The 16,843-nt window shown below is 36.0% G+C and overlaps 1 protein-coding gene across 1 annotated transcript in view; it reads left to right on the top strand.

The window, feature by feature from the left end:
- Positions 1 to 16,627, top strand: part of CCDC171 (coiled-coil domain containing 171) — a 164,957-nt gene extending 148,330 nt beyond the window's left edge. The window contains exon 27 of the mRNA XM_058424068.1: positions 16,271 to 16,627. Within this exon, the coding sequence (XP_058280051.1) occupies positions 16,271 to 16,284 (14 nt within the window). The 3' untranslated portion in view covers positions 16,285 to 16,627. The remainder of the gene's footprint in view (positions 1 to 16,270) is intronic.
- Positions 16,628 to 16,843: the final 216 nt, after the last annotated feature.

Here is a 16,843-nt window from a genome sequence, read left to right on the forward strand (position 1 = left end):
CCCATGGGCTGCAGGGGCACAGCTGCTTCACTATGGTCATCACCATGACCTGCAGAGGAATCTCAGCTCCGGCACCTGGAGCACCTCCTGCCCCTCCTTTTCCACTGACCTTGGTGTCGCCGTGTTGTTTCCCTCACATGGTCTCACCTTGTCCCCTTACCTTTCTGACCAGGAAAAAACCTGTGTCCCCCTAGTGTTTTGATTTTCTTCTTAAATACATTATCACAGACATGTTACCAGCCTCTCTCATAGGCCCACCTTTGGCCACCAGCATGTCCCTCTTCAGAGCCATCAGGGATTGGCTCTGCCAGACATGGAAGCTTCGACAGCTTCTCACAGAAGCCACCTCTGTGGCCCCTCCATTACCAAACACCAGGCTGTGCAAAACTGACACATTCGCCTTGGCTTTTTGACTTTGTGTAGTCTTAATGCACATTTGAATTTGTTTTGTGCAAGATTTGGAGATACTGGTTCTTAAATTGCCTTGCAAAAGATAATTAGACTTGCTATTTTTATTGTTACTCTCTGTCTTGATGTGTTTTCCTGGACACAGTCTTGAGCAGATTTCTGTAAATAATTATTCTCAATAATCTTATAGTTGCTGTGGAACATATGAATGTTCCTGCAGTGATAGTAAGTAAAGAAAAATCTGACAGGCCCACAAGGAAAATTTCCCGACTGTTGAGATGGTCATAGACATGAAATTGTAGAAATATCAAGTAAACAAAAATAGAAAACTATTCATAAGATTTACTAAGTTTAATGTCTCTGCAAGACTGAATCTACCAAGCAGTAATATCTCCCTGAAATTATGTTTTTATTGAAATATTTGCATTTCTTTCCTGACGGTAAGTAATTGGGCATCATGTGCCAGCCTTACTGCATAGCCAAGGAATGCATATATCTTAATGCAAATGGTCACTTGGTCACGTGGTATTGCTTACACATGTAATAATTGTAACCAAACAGTATAAATCATACAGTTTAGAATAATACTAATGCTACTACTAATAACAACAACAACTTATGTTATAATTCACATTCTGCAACTTAGGGTAACATCATAAAAAGCAGTTACAGTAATCCAACAACACGTTTGCTATTTTCTAAAGAATAGTTCCTTTTCTTTGCAAAATTTTTTTTGATACTCAGTATTCTAGGTGTGTGAACTTTGAACTTGTCAGACTGTTGTAACATAGTTGAAAATTATAGTAATTTGATTTAAATGTTGCCTATAAGGCAGAAGGTTCAGTTAATAGAATCCATATGTAATTAAAGTGGAGAACCAAATGTAATCAGACCCCAGTGACTGGTGCCTTCATATTGATAGTTTTACAGTGGCCGCTGGGTTTGAAAGTTAATGTTAAAGTTACCAACGTAGCTGTGCTCCAGAAAAAAAGCAAAACAGTGAAGCTTTTGAAGCAAGTATGACAAAATCCCAAACTGATAATCATACGACAAAAATAGTTGACAGTCTGAATTTTGGGGCTATCTTCCACTTGGCAGGTGGAAGAAGCACAAGACTGCTGTATGGTACTAGCCAGAGAGGTGCATTCTGCAGCAGCACTGCTATATAAACATTCCTAAACGAAGGAAGTATGCCCAATGAGAGCAAGTAACCATGTATTTTTTTAAATAATATAGTTGCTTGATTTGTGTGAATTCATGTCTGAGTCATCTGAAAGTTATAGACACAGCACTATGTACCAAGCCACAAAAGAAGTTTAAAAAAATTTCCTGAACTTTTTTTAAAAAATAAAATATTTTCTCTGGACAGTTTTAAGAGTTGACATCCTGTGTTAGAGTTCTCTAATCATCACCAGCACAATTTACAATCAGAACACACAGAGAGCCGGTTCAGACCAGCTCATCTGTTGACTTTGGCAGAAGCCCTTAATCTCACTGTGTGTAGCTGCCGCTTGAGAGCTGGGGACTCGGCTGAGAGCCAAAGGAGGGTGGGATGCAGTGTTGGTCAAGGCATGAACACATAGGCCTGCTTCATTTCAACAGCCGTACACTGCTTTTTTTATATACTCTTTTCATTTTACAGCCTTTTTCTTTTTTTAAAATCTGAAATTAAATGAGGACCTCTCATGAGCCACTGCGCTCCAGGCATAAGAAATTGTAATGTCTGGCTTCCAGAAACTGTCCCGTCAAAATGTGCTTCTGATTAGGTGGCTTAATTACAGCTGTGAAAACAATGTTGATTTAGGCCTCAAGATTCCAGTGCATGTCAGCCGTTATTAGCTAGCCTTGGACTGAAGCCACCATTTTAAAACTGTACCACTAAAGTCACACACTGCCTGACAACTTTTTATTTAGGCAGAAATGTTGCCAGAAGCAACACATTTTATGCAAAATATTTTTCATTGCACAAATTTCAAATGTGACACAGATGATGGACGTAAAATGGGTAGTTATGGGTGGACCTCACCAAGTCTGAAACCTAACTTTTGCAAAAAACCCCCCACGCCAACACATCCCCCTCCCCATTTCAAATAGTTTTTTCTAAAGTTTGACTGACATAATGCTTAATTTTAATTCCTTTAATTCAGTTATATTCCAAATCCAGCATGTTGGTTTAAGCACCCAATTTTATTGCATCTAAATTTTCCTGACAGTTTCATTTGCTGTTGGGAAATAAAATTGCCATTTTTGTAACATGGGAAATAATGGCTAGTTTCAAAACCAATATGTTTGAAACTTCCTTTGCCTGAAGCAGGTTAAGGCACACACTCAATTTACTTTAGGGGAAAAAAAGCTCATTAAATAGTTTTTAATATTTTAATATAATTTAAGTAACTGCTTTCACAGTGGGAAGGCTTATTAGGCCCATGTATTTACACCTGCAGAGAGGTAAATGTTTAGGTAATAAGGTGAATTCCAATAATTCAGTTTTTCAGTTGGAGGGTTAATGCTGTAAACACTGTAGATGGACAGAAAAAGCGCTGCATTTAAACATTACATTTCCACTTGTAGCGTTTTCCTCTCAAGTGCTTAAGAAAGAGGCTTAAATGGGTTTGGGTTGGGTTTTGTGGGATTTTTTTTGTTTGTTTGTTTGACTTGTTTGGGTTTGGTTTGGGGTTTTTTTTTGGGGGGGGGGCGGTTTCCTTTGTTTGATCTGTTCTTCAGCTCTGCTTAATGACATGAATTGGCTAAGGAATGTGAGAGAATGTGTGTGGGTGTTAAGTCTCATCAGAGGTCGGTGCTTTGGAAAAGTAAGGTCTACATTCTCACTTCACTGTTGCTATGAAATTCCGAATGTCCATGCTGTGTGGTTTAATGGAAACCATGAAGTTCCTAAATGACCGCAGGTTTGTTCCTCTGTTAAGCACAAAACAAATCTTTCAAGTCATTGGCTAAGTCACAAAAAAGGAGGGTCATGTTTTCAAGTAGGTAATCTCCTTTCCTTTTTTTCCTTCATGGTTTGCATTTCTATGGCATTAGAAATGTGTTTCTAGTGAGGTACTGGAACTACCAGCTCACAAACAAGGATTCTCAGTTCCCAGGACTGAAAACAAGACACTTGGAAGCTAGAGCTGTATTCATCTCTTACCCTAAATGCAGGCCAGTGCAACAATTGTACCTTCAAGAGCAACTAATTGGAAATGGATTTCGAGAAACTAATGATTTGGTTAAGGAAGCAAGTCTAAAGTGTAGATTCAGGTTTGTCCTGTAAAAAATCATCATGCATTCATTCTCTGCCTGCAACAGATTAGTGGAGAGCAAGGCAGTGGATGCCTACACTATATTTTGTTCAGTTTTCAAAGGAGGAATACTGGAATGAACTAGTCTCTTCTATTTTCTTTGCAAATACTAGGTGGGGTTTCTTGAAAAAGAGTGTTTCAGAAATGCTCCAGTTGCTGTGGTGAGCAACTGTAAGTCAGGAGACAACCATGTGATGATGGCTTTTTCCTTATTAGACACCTTTGCACTAGTCTTTTGAAATGTGTTTCATTGGTAATACACGATGAGTTTTATACATCAGCCACATACATTTGCTTCCTGTTGGCTACACACTGCTGTTTCTTTTGCCTTCTTCCCACACCTATCAAAGGAGTATTTTCAGGATATCAAATTAAAAGAAACGTTCATATATTATTACATATATTGTTAATGCTGCAGTAGAAATGAAAGTATTGGGAGTGCTAGACAGTCTGTTATTTTGAGAACTGGATATTATAGACCAGGACATTTAACCCTGGGAAAAAGTTTTTACAAAAGAACAGAGCCAAGGACACAATTTTACTGTCTTTATAGAAGAAAAGGAATATTCTCTACAAAGGCAGACAAATTCACTTCTTTCCAGACTCAAGGACTTTTACTCAGGCCAGAAGGTGCTTCCTCCTCCCTTTTGAAGAAGTTATTTCAAGAAAGAGAGCCAGGAAGCTACTATTATTCCCTGCTAAACTGTGGGTTAAACATAAAGGGAACGTCTGTTTGTTCTAAGACTCTGAATTTGCTGAGAAATTTTTGGAGGACATTAAAGCACAGCTATGCCTGAATGAGTCTAGCATAGATGCTTAAATGGTGAGTGAATCCATGCAATTCAGTCTGTCATCTTCCTGATATTTTCTTGACATTTTAAATTTAGATCCTACAAGTTATACTGTTGTGAATAATTATTTTCTTGATTTCACACCTGTTTAGTTTTATGTTTCAAGCTAAGTATGTAAAACACTGTTTATAAGGAGAAAATTCAGTGGTGATCAGCTTCAGATATTAACTTTGAGAAAGAGTGCAAGATGTGTAGATGCACCCTGTGGATTAGTGTGCTTGATCGGGATGATAGATAATAGAAAGACAATTTTTGTTGTCTTTTTGCTGTTCTTGTTTACTTTATGCTGTTAGCTCACTGCCTAGATCACAGGGGAAACAGAAGATTAAAGTATGACCTAGGGCAGTGTTGCCAGGAGCCTGTCTCTTTTTTGGCTAGACTCAGAAATGCATATATGTGCAGCGTGCGCTTGTAATGTACCATGGCTAATATTACACGCATGCATTAAGAAAAATAATAATTAAAAAAATACATATATACATACACACACACACTTTGAGTTTTGTAAAGCAAAATCACAGGTTAAGAAGTTTGTGTTTCCCTCTTGATGGCCGAGAGGCAGTCTCTCCCACCAGAGAGAGTCAGTCCCTGCTATCAGATCATTCAGTGCCAGCTAGCAGTCAACCTTCCCTCCACAGGAGACAACTGTCTCTGATGCTCTGTCTCCTCTTAGTTTCTGCTTCTGGTGCACAGACTGGGGGGAAGGTCATGGGAGCAAAAGGCTGGGCATTGTCTCTATCCTACGTTTCCCAACAAATTTTACTGTCAGAACTAACCTCACTATTCCACACAGGGGAGGGTGGATCCTCTTCAGTCCAAAGGGAAATAGTGTGGTAAAGAAGGGTAGCTGCAAACTACATCAGTCTACTTTATTTTGTGCCTTTCTAGAATTTATGAAATTAAATTGTTTTCCTGTTGGCTTGTTAATGCTCTTTTCCCCTGCCTTCTCCTCTAATTGTGCATGTTTTCATCCTTTTCAATTGTGAAAAAAACTTTGCATTCCTTTCTGTGACGTGTTTGCAGTAGAGTAACATATTTGTTGTAAAAACAAATATATTTGCCTACTTCTATTTGCTTCCATTTTGTACTTTAAGCATAAAAGTTAATGTGAAAAATGAAGAAAAATGAAGTATGATGTGCAGAGATAGAAAGACAGAAAATTCAATGAGTGCACAAAGCATAATATTGTTCTTAACACATAATTTTATTCCTGTTGGCATGATTTAAGGGAATATAGACAGCAAGTTACATTTTCATCTTTCTTTTTGTTCGGTCTTACATATTTAAGACACACTGTTTAATGTTCACCTATCATGGTTATATTTATTTGTTTGTCTGAGTTATGTATAAAAAATTTTTATTGAATTCTGTGAAACCCACATTATGTAGAGAAGGCACAGTTTTTCTGGTTGATCATAGTGAGGACCTCTTTTCTCCAGAGACAACTCTGTGAAGCAGTTTGACCTATTGAATAAACTAATCATTGAAAAAAGTTTTAAAATGGGAAATGGGTGCTCCATAAGGTAAAGAGCTTTATTGTCAGCTAAAAGGATGTTATTATGATAATGATCTTGATTATTCAAATAACATTTATTTTCTTCAGTTTACTTAACCGTTAAGTTGAAGAAAGGGATTTAGAAAGAAATGTGCTTCTGAAACTTTAATTTCACTTCCCTCTTTCACAAGAATTTGGTGGAAGGGAGGGTACCTTTAAAATGAACAGTGAGTAATAAAATTTACTAAAAATATGATCACAAATAATGTGGTTAATTACCTGCAGAGTCTTCCCGATACATGTGATGATATTAGGAAAGCAGTGTCATTATGAAGATGCAACAATTCCATTTCATCCTTTTCAGATGGTGTAACTCCTTGAATTCGTAAAGAAATTCCTATTTTCAGAGAGGTACCTATAGAACTCTTAAAGCCACTGCTGACTTAAGACACCACCCCTTTGGATCTGGGTCTCAACTGAAATTGGCCCATAAACTCATCATTGACTATGTAAATGTTACTGGAAAGCTGACATTGCAATACTTGCCTCTTAAATTTGTATATTCACCAGTACTTTGAAAGACTTTTATCCTATCTAGGTGATGCAGATGATTTGACGCACACAGTTTCTGAAGGCTAGAACCGCAATAATAAAATAATTCACTAATTTTTCAGCTTTTGTTAGCACTGAGGGAGTCTCCTTTGGTCATGGAAGAATAATCTTGTATGGTGCTTATATGCTTGTGGTCAGGGGCCTGTTAGTCTTTCAAAGCCTGTGTGACATCAACTTTCCTTTCACATCTATTAAATCCATTGCATTTTTTTGGGAGCCCGAGCATTAAACATTTTAACTTCACCATGGCTTTGCAAAGTTTCCTGACACATCAAGTCATACAGTTTAATTTTAGTTTGTATGTGTCAAAACATCCTATTGCTCTAAGTATTTTGAGTTTAATAACTTACTGAAGTTTACTGTGCTTTAAATATGAGATGTTTTAGAAGACTGTAATCTCAATGGGAGCTCTGACTAAAGGAATTTAAGGTATAATTCTGGAATGTACAAGGCACACCACATTACTGAAATGTCCCTGTTTTGAGGTGTTGGTTGTGTTGTTTTAGAAAATGTAATTTTTTAAAACTTGTATTACACCTTTCTGGTTTTACAAACCAAAAAGCTGAAAAGCACTTTCCTGAATCTTCCTCTCTGTTCTTCATGACTCTTATAAGTTTTACATACCTGAAAGTTTGGAGCGTTGCATGTGTTGCTGGTTTCTGGGTTTGGGGCTGTTTTTATTTGTTTGTAGTATGTGATGGTAGTGTCTGCATTTGTTTGTTTGGGGTTTTTTTGTTGTTTTTAGCTTTGTTTTCAGAGCACGCAGTTGGCTTACATATATATGAAAGGATGAAATTCCATTAGCTTTTTTTAATGTTTATTCATCTAAAATATTATTGGTATGCAGGAAATATTAGTTCCATTTGCCTAGTGGACTCATTTGAACTGCATATTCAACCTCACAGAAAGAGATGATCTAGTACCTGAGCTAAGAAAAATTCTTGGAGGCTATGCTCAGGAATCTAGTAAGTATAAGTATAAAAAAAGTTCTGTTCAAGTGATTATCAGATTTTTTAAATTTAATTTCAATCTGAAATCTAATTGTATATATGGATTTGGCCAAAACCAATAGAGAACCTAGCTCACCCACACTCAAGTTGTTTATAACTGATAAGCTTGATTCCTTGCCCAGTTAATGTAATTTGGATCTTGAATTTACAGAAGACCTATGTATTAGCCATCAGCTGAAGCAGAGCCAGAGATATTTATCCTAGGTTGTTCAGATATCAACTGATACTTCATAAGCAATACTGCTGGAAAGCCAACTGTTTTCCCTGACCATTACTGTTTAAAAACTGCCCTTTGGAACTCTGAAGATACACTGCTTCAGATATTGCATGTAATCTGTGAGATAAGGAATAATTCTCTCTTGAAGTTACTTCAGCTAAGTTTTACTGGGGATCAATGAACATTAAAGTACTTGCCTTGAATAAGCAAACAAAGCTTAGAAAATTATACTAAACCTACAGGGAGCCAAATGTACCTCTCCTGGTGAAACTTTCTGTAATCTAATTTATGGTGGAGTGGGATGGAGCCCTTATCGGGATTTTGGCTAGGTGGTAGAAGCCTACACATCTGCAGTGCACCTTTTAGCACTGGCCAATGCGTGTAGGTTTTTTTATCCAGAAAATCTACGTGCACTGGCCAGTGCTAAAAGTATGGAACGCTTTGTTCTAATATCTTGATTATTTTAATTATAAACCTTCATTTTGAGAAAATTAAAGTGGCAGTAATGCTAGTTCACTTCTAAACATGTGGTGTAAGTCAGTCATTCCTTGCTCTATCACTAGAGGATCTTTTTTAAAGAGACTACTCAGTTTAATACAGTTATTTAGATAACTGAGATTCAGATTAGCCTGTAGGATAATGCATCTGTGCAGGTGTTCTGACTCAAAATGCAAGTGTTTGTATTTTAAATAGGAGATTCCAGTCAGTCTGTTTTTCAAATAGTTTGCATAAACCATGTCTGTGTCCAGTTTAAGGTCCTAGTTCTATTGTCTCCAAAGAGTGAACTTTATTCTACTCCTTGGTAGCAGATAGTAAAGGCTGTCAGATCTTGACATCAGCATTTCCCTTGTAATTTCACAGTAATATTATTCACTATGAGGCCATGCATGTCCCTGACACTTCATTTTAATTCTGAGTAATGCCATTTTCCTGCATTGAATCTGAGTGAGCTGTTCAATGTATTTGTTTCATTGCGGCAAAACTATCCACTTCTGCATTAGCAGCTTCTTCCAGAGGCATGTGAGTTCCAATTCCTTGTAATTTGCTGCTTTTCACCACCTTTCATAAAGGCAAGTTGGTTCTATGTTCTTCCCATAACTTCCTGTCATGAGAGGAGTCTGCTTTACATCTTAATCAATGTATTTCCTTTCTTGTTTCCCTTACTTCATGCTTAGGACTTTTCATGAGCTTCTAGTTTCTACAGTCTTGATGTGTGCTTCTCTTTGTGGAAATAACATTTCTTGTGTGGAAAAAAATGCTCTTTCAAAGATTTTTAAAGAGAACTGCAAGGGAACTTTTCCCTGTAGATATACTTGGAAAGAAAATAAATTACATAACCAACGTAAGCTTGCTGTAGTTTAGCAAACCAGAATCTTAAAGGGCTATGTGGATAGTCTTTTGAACCCTGTCTTGTTGGAATTGTGGTAGCTGAAACCCATAAGGCCACTAGAAGGCATTTGCTCTAGTGGCTTTAATTTCACAGTCCAAACACCTGTGCTCAATCCAGACTCTTCCACCCTCTTCAGCAAAGAGCATTTGAGCATCATGAGTACTTATTACATATGTATCGACTTTTTAAGGGACTTTTCTGACCTACTCCTTGTTTTTATATAGAAATATACTTGATAGAACTAGTGACCAAATTGAAGTAGTCTCAAGGCATCTGTCAGCAAAGTAACTATGAGTTGCATGTTTGGTCTTGTTTTACTATAAGATACCAAATTAATCCAAAAATGTTGATTTCCATGTTTTTAATAGATCATTTGTTTTATTAACTACATAAATCCATATTTCTAAAAATATTCCTAAAAAATATTGCATATTTGGCACAAATGCATAGGAAAAAATTAATCTTCTGAATACCTAAAGGATTTTTTAATGCAAGAAAGCTAAGTCATAAAGTCACTTCCATTGTTAGCAGACCTTCCTTCTCTATGTTGTTAAGTGCTACTATTGTAAATAAATTACTTTTCCCCCTCTTTCGGCTTGAAACCAAATTGCTGTTACAGTATATTTTTCTGAAGTATAAAGTGACTGAAGTATTTTACTGAATCAGTGTAATTTTTTTTTTTGCCAAAATTGCCATGGTTGTTAAGTAGCTTGTGGTAAGAGAGAAATAAATGCCTTGCTGGCAAATGTCCACTGTCCTTGTTCCATTTAGTAGCAGAATGCCTAATTGTCGTCTCTCTGGTTCGTCACAAACAGACAGAACGGAAGGTAGCATTTTGCTGTGCGTGAGCAGTTAGAGGGCAAGCAGACACCGTGCACCTTGACCACCTATTATGAAGCTTTTTGCTGCAATGTCAAGTGAAAGCGAGTTAATTGGGTGAAGCTGTAGAGCATGTTAGGGGCATGGTAAAGGGTTGCTGTCTGACAGCTGAATGTCAGCAGAAGCTAGTGAAGTGTGGCTGAGAGACAGAGACCTGTCACAAAGTTCATGTGGACTGTAGCACAGTTAGGGAGATGAAACGTGGTTCTGTCTCACTTTCTCCCTCATTGCATTCAAGCACCTTAAGATTTCACACTGTATGTGTCAACCCTTGTTCTCTAAGCTGTTTTCTCCTAACACTTCTGCATTCAAATGATCGGACAGAAGATGCTAATGTTTGGCAAAATGAATGTAAATATACTTCTTTCCTTTTTCTGCTAGAGCAGCAGTATACATGCAACTCAGATGAAACTCTGAAGGCTTACGTCAGACAGTCTCGCTGGATAGGAATTCAGATGATGGCTGAATACATATCTCTTGAGAATATGAAGTTTGACACTTTAACTAGTGGAATAGGGACTGTTTTTCCAGAAGAAAAGGCTAAGTCGGGGGGAATACTTTGTCAGCTGGTGGTGCCTTAGCATGGCGTTGTGAGCCTTTTAGTCTCTAATTGTAGTCCTCCGGAGTGCCAGGAGGGAATCATGAATGACATAATGGTCTAAGGCAACGAGAAGCTGGGAGAAAAGTCACGTAGTAGTAAAGCCTTCCTTAGAGGCAAGAGAGGCATCAGTTAGATGCAGGGATGATCTTACACACTGCTGTGAAACATAGATTGGTGTCATAATAATAATTGTAATGTACCTTTCAGTGTTGTTTGCAGCATGCAGAACAAAGTAAAGCAATAATCATTTGGGTTGGTCACCCAGATTCAAAATAAATAAATAGATAAGTAAAAGTTGCTTCCATTCTTGAGAAAGTGGAAAGACAGTGGTGGATATCATGGGCAAAAAGTACTAAGAACTAAAGTTCTAAAGTACTAAAAGTTCTAAAAGTACTAAGTACTCAAGAATTTCAAAACTTTGATTGAAATCAAAACAGACCAATCATTTCACCATGAAAAAAAGAGCACAGCTTTGTTTGTCTAATATTTTGGTACTAACAGTGCAGTGCAGAAAATTCAACCTGAAAATGGGAAACTTCCCTTTGTATTCCAATGAAGCATCTGGAAAAAAGGCTTACAGTATAGGCTGTGTGTGGAATTTGGCCAAAACTTTTATAAAACATCAAAATTAGCAATGCAGAACCAAGTTATTTATCTTTAAGCCAACAAAACATTGAAGATAAAGTGTTCATGTGGCGTGATAATCCATCCAGTCACGTGTGTTCTTCGAACATACCAGGTTTAAGTGCATTTGAATGAAACAGGATTTTCTTTTAGAAAAACAAATAAAATATATAATGAAATCTTTCTCTTAACTGCTTTTAATTGAGCCTCCAGACTGATTTCACAGTGAGTGAATTAAATGCAGGAACATTAGGAAAGTAAGAAAAAAAAAGTAATTTCCCAATATTACAGGGTCATATTAAAAAATTTCTGAAGGTGGAAGAGGGAATTCTTTATAATGAAAAAAGCCATTGATATTGTTGGCTAGCAGCACCCAAAGTGTGTTGTGTGCCTACCTTTCTGACTTAACGTGGAATGAGTTGGCAGCCCATTGGATTATTCTCTGATAGCAAATTGTTTGCACAATCCAGGCAGGAGTGCTGACAATTAAAATTTATACTGAATGTTACCATTTTCTTACATTGTGTCAGAGCACCAATTTAGTGCTACTGCCTCAGCATACAGAATCACAACATCACTGACATGGGAAGCAAACTTCCAGTTCTGGTCATACAATTCCTACTTTGAAAAAGTTCGTAACTAGTACTATATTGCACTGACATCCACCCACAAGTAATACTTTCCACTTTAAATACCAGTTTGTAGCATTTTATTTTATTTTTTCACTGAGTGTAAGAAATGGCTCGTGGAACAACTTTTAACAGGGAAAAAAAAAAAAAAAAAAGCAGACTACTGGAAGTCCCTTGACATTGTCTGGCAAAAGGCAACTCAGTTTTGGAAATAGCAGTCTGAGTAGGAGGTTGTGAATGATCTGACAATGTACATCTTTCTCTATAGGGAAATAGGGTTTCCACATAAGTGCTGTAAAATGGTTATTGAAGACAGCGGTTCTTTTTTTAACACTTACTGGAATTGATATTGCGGCAGTGAAATGATGCAAACTGCAAAGATAGTATAGGTGGGAGAAGCTGAAAAGAATATTATTGGCCATTTGATTTGCTGTCTACTGGTATTACTGTGTAATTGTATGTTCTGGATTTGGGCTGAGAGGAGGTAGTATCAGAAATTAGTTGTAGAGAAATATATTGACTGTTTCTCACTTTCCCCCCACCATTCTCTGCACCTGTTCTTACCTTAAAATTCTTCTTACTCTTGCTACTGTCTTTCCAGAGATTTTAGAGGTTGCTAGAATTCTGAAGAAACTACAGCTTACTCCTCCCTCTGCATTTCTGTTTACTGACAGGCATCCACACACACCTAAATGTCCTCTATTCTGGTGAATTACAATCAGATTTTAGCCTTGTAATTCAACAATTTTGTTTCATTTACATTGAGATATAACTTGTTATTACATCGACATCATCACACAGGTAGGGAATGTGGTCTCTTCTGATTCTAAGCAGTTTCATGGCATTTTTACCTCAGTTGTTATTGCATGCATAACCCAGAAGCCTTAATGCACAAAAATCTTACCACTATTTATTTTTCTGATTTTCTAATAATATATATTTTTAATAAGGTAGCATGTTACATATCAGAAGAAAGCAGAAGAGAAGTTTGGGCTACTGTGTTTTGAAATTGAGTATCTGAAAGCAGTTTGAAATTACAAAAATGAGTGGTGGGAAACCTGAGATGTGAAAGAAGTTTTTGTAATAACATATGTAGCTGAGGGAAATTGAAAAGCTGTGAAAATTGTCCAGTAAAATTACCTTTGTGTAGATTTTGAAGGCTGAAACTGTTCTGACTAATTTACAGCTTCAGCTGTAGATTTTTCTCCGACAATTGAAGATAAACAGTATACTTATAACAGTTTATTTCCTTATGTAATTATCTGCACCACTGTCATAACGCATGCATAGTCTTCTAATTTCAAGTGTCCAACTGTGCATATTATTCCACAAATATGGATATACAGAAGCAAAATGGGCATCTTTGATCACAACATGATGCTTTTGGGTAGGTTGACATTGCAATAAAAACATAACATCAGGATATAATAAATGATAGTATGAAAATATTCCATCACAATATCATCATAATAAAGCAACCCACTATAAATGAGTTTTAACTATGGTAAAACTGCTCATATATCATGAGACAACCTTTAAACTAGATCCTAAATTTGACTGTAGGTTAGTCACAGAGCAGCCATAGAGATGAACTGTTCTAGAAATCTTTTCTACATCTAATAAAAATAAATAAATAATACTTGAGTTAACTAAGATTTAGAAAGCAATTATTCTGTAATATAGACTAACTTTTCATATTTTGTCTTTTGTCTTTGAGAAAAACTGTTCTATAAAGTTAGGTGATCAATTTGAAAAATATGCACAGAACGTGACAAGTTACTATATTACACAAATATTTTGAAAGCATATTTTAGCTAGACGTATGTGTCCTAGATATCTATTTGCCTGGTGAAGTGTAACAGTTCCAATGGAGTCAGGGCTTACAGGGTAAATAAAAGTGCTCTGCTAAAGATTTACCCAAACAGACAGCTTGTCAATTTAAAATACATTTTAGAAAGGTGTCTAAATACAGTAATTATGAAAAAGGTCTGTTGGGGAAATAACTGCCTTTTAAGTTCCTCTGTAAAGGTATGTGTTCCGAAAATGAATATTATAACAGTTCTGAGTATTTTTTTCTAACTGACAGAATACTATTTTTTTATTCATCAGGAGGATATATAAAGATATTGAATCAAAATTATTCATAGGAGTAAGAGCCAAAAATTGGTTTTGCATCAATCACATTGCAATTAAATCTGATTTCCCTTTTCTTCAATGACTAGTGTTCTGTTCTTTGTAATGAGCACAGCGTAGGCTCTAGATAACTAAACCAGAGCTTTTTTTTTCCTCCAACAGTGAAGCTTTTACTGTAACATAGTCTATTGACTTGCTGCCAATCATTAAGTTTCATACTTTTTTTTTTTTTTTTTCCTGCAACTCTCAAAGGAAATCTGATTTTTTATCTCTTTACTGGACTTTTGATGCCATATTTTTCAAAAAAAAGCCCCTCACTAGAGCTTGGAAAAGAGTAATATGTGAGTGCAATCATAGCATGAGATTTTTCATTCATTGTGGTCTGCTGATTAATTGAGGTGTTGAAAGCAGTGCAAAGCAATATGTTTAAATTTTCCTCAATATTTGTTATCCAGAGTGAAACCCATTTGTAGCTTGAGGGCTTATTGATTTAATTTTTTTACATGTGGAAGTTTTTTTAGAACATCACAAGCTGGTTTTGTACTTCAGTACTATTGTAATGGGTTTAATGAATGATTCTTATTTTTGTGAGAATTTTGCGTGTGGTCAGCTGATTAAAGTGTACAAAGAACAGGCTGTAATTGGTGTATTAGCCTTCACTGAGAACTCATTTCACATCTGTTGGTACACTGAGATCTCATTTGTGCATTTGCAATTGGCTTCTTAGTGGTTCTCATTTGGTAGAGAGTTGAGCCCAGAAGGACTGAAAAACTACAGCGTTACAAATCTTACTCGCTAGTTCTGCTGGTTACCTCATCCTCGTCAGGCCTATAATTTAGAAAAACTCAAGGCACTACCTCATTTTAACTATGTACTTGAAACAGTCATGTAAATTTGCTACTGTATGGGTTCTTAATGAAGGTCTAACATAACCGAGTAGTTTACAGAGGGTGCAGTATAGCTTGTGGCGAACCAGGAAATCAAAAGAGTCCATATCAAAGGGAACTGTTGAAGTAGGTGTTAGAGGCAACAATTGATTTTTCTTTAGCAATGGTAACAGAGGAAAGGGAAATCTTTCATGAATGTGTCTTTATACTGTGTCTATATGACTGAGACTGGATTTGTTGAAATATGAGTATACATACATCCTTCAGCCTTTCTCCAGATAAATATGAGTTTGTGCATCTGTATATATGCGTTTTATGCCTCAATGTGGATATGTTTATTTATCCATGTACACTCTTAAATGCTAAAGAGAGTGTTCTAAACCTCAAAGATAGCTGTAATGGTTATTCAGTGTGTTAATTTTTAATTCCATAATTATGCTTTGCATGTGATGCTTTCACTTATTATAAGGCCTGATGGAATTTTTGTTATTTTCACACCATGTAGTGCATTGGTAAAGGGCAGAAGAGTAACATGATATTGAGTTTTCTTTTATTTGTTATGAGGAATACAGAATGTTTTTCTTTACCATTTTTAAAAAAGTTATTAGTACTGATACACTGATATTACCCATAATCTTTCAAAGTATGATGCCTGATGTTTTGGTGCTGGAAGTTCTTTAATGTTGAATTTTAAATAGTCTAACCTTTATATCTGTTTGACTGGATGTTAAGACACATTGAAGTATGAATCATGTTCCCATCAATGTACATTCAGTGTATATTTTCTGGCCATTTTCTTACAGGCTAATTAGAAGAGTTTTAAGTGTTTGATTCCAAATGATGATAAAATATATTTAAAAATAAACAAATACCTTCCATGGTTAGCATGGCATGCATTTCCTAGTAACAGTGACAGGGAGACTGTGGAAAAAAGTGTGTTTATAAAAGGAAATCTGGTAATTGTAATGAAGATGGGCTAAAGGTTCTCTCTAAGTATTTGTAGCACTTCAAATACAGTACATTATGTTTTTCTAACACTTACTCGACAGAATACCTGAGAAAATATAATTTGTTTCTTTTTATTAAATATGACTGTTGGTACACTTGCAAATACATCATATACATACCTTTGTGAAAGGAATTTAGTAGTAAATGTAGATTGTAAATGTAGATTCTCTTCTTGCCCCCTTTTTTTTTTTTTTTTTTTTTTTTTAATTCTTTATTTATCATTCCAGGAAACAAGAGGTAGTTCAAGCATCAGCATGGCTCCAAGCTAGAAATTCAGCCTGGTCAGAGTTCTGTCCCAGACTTTTTGGCATTGCAAGCTGAACCTGACACATCCTACAGTGTTATGCAAAAAGAGAGGCAGTTCTCTGTCTTCAATCTGTTTCTTCAGCCTGGATGTCACATCCAATCCCAGAAGAACAATGGAAAATGGATTTTCAGATTCTTAGTATCAATAATCTTCTGGAAGGGAAAAATTATATTAATGTAAAATTATGCAATTAAAGTGTAATTTTTTTGCTATCTTTGAATTGTAGTTCAGCATTTGTATTTTTGACATTAATTTAATGGTTTTATGAAAATGTGCATTTGTGTGTTCACATTTCCATACTTGTCAGTTTTGCATACTGAAGTAGTTATTTCTTTAAACTTTTATTTATTGCAGTTGTTCATTTTTTATGTAGTATATTTTTAAATGTTAAAGAATGACACATTTTGGGTAATTTTCCTCAGTCTTAAAAAAAAAAAATCAATAAGCCATTTTAGTCTCTATCTATCAAAGTTGTTTCATACTTGTCTATTTT

This window comes from Hirundo rustica, chromosome Z, assembly GCF_015227805.2.
Source record: "Hirundo rustica isolate bHirRus1 chromosome Z, bHirRus1.pri.v3, whole genome shotgun sequence".
In the NCBI taxonomy this organism is placed as follows: domain Eukaryota; kingdom Metazoa; phylum Chordata; class Aves; order Passeriformes; family Hirundinidae; genus Hirundo; species Hirundo rustica.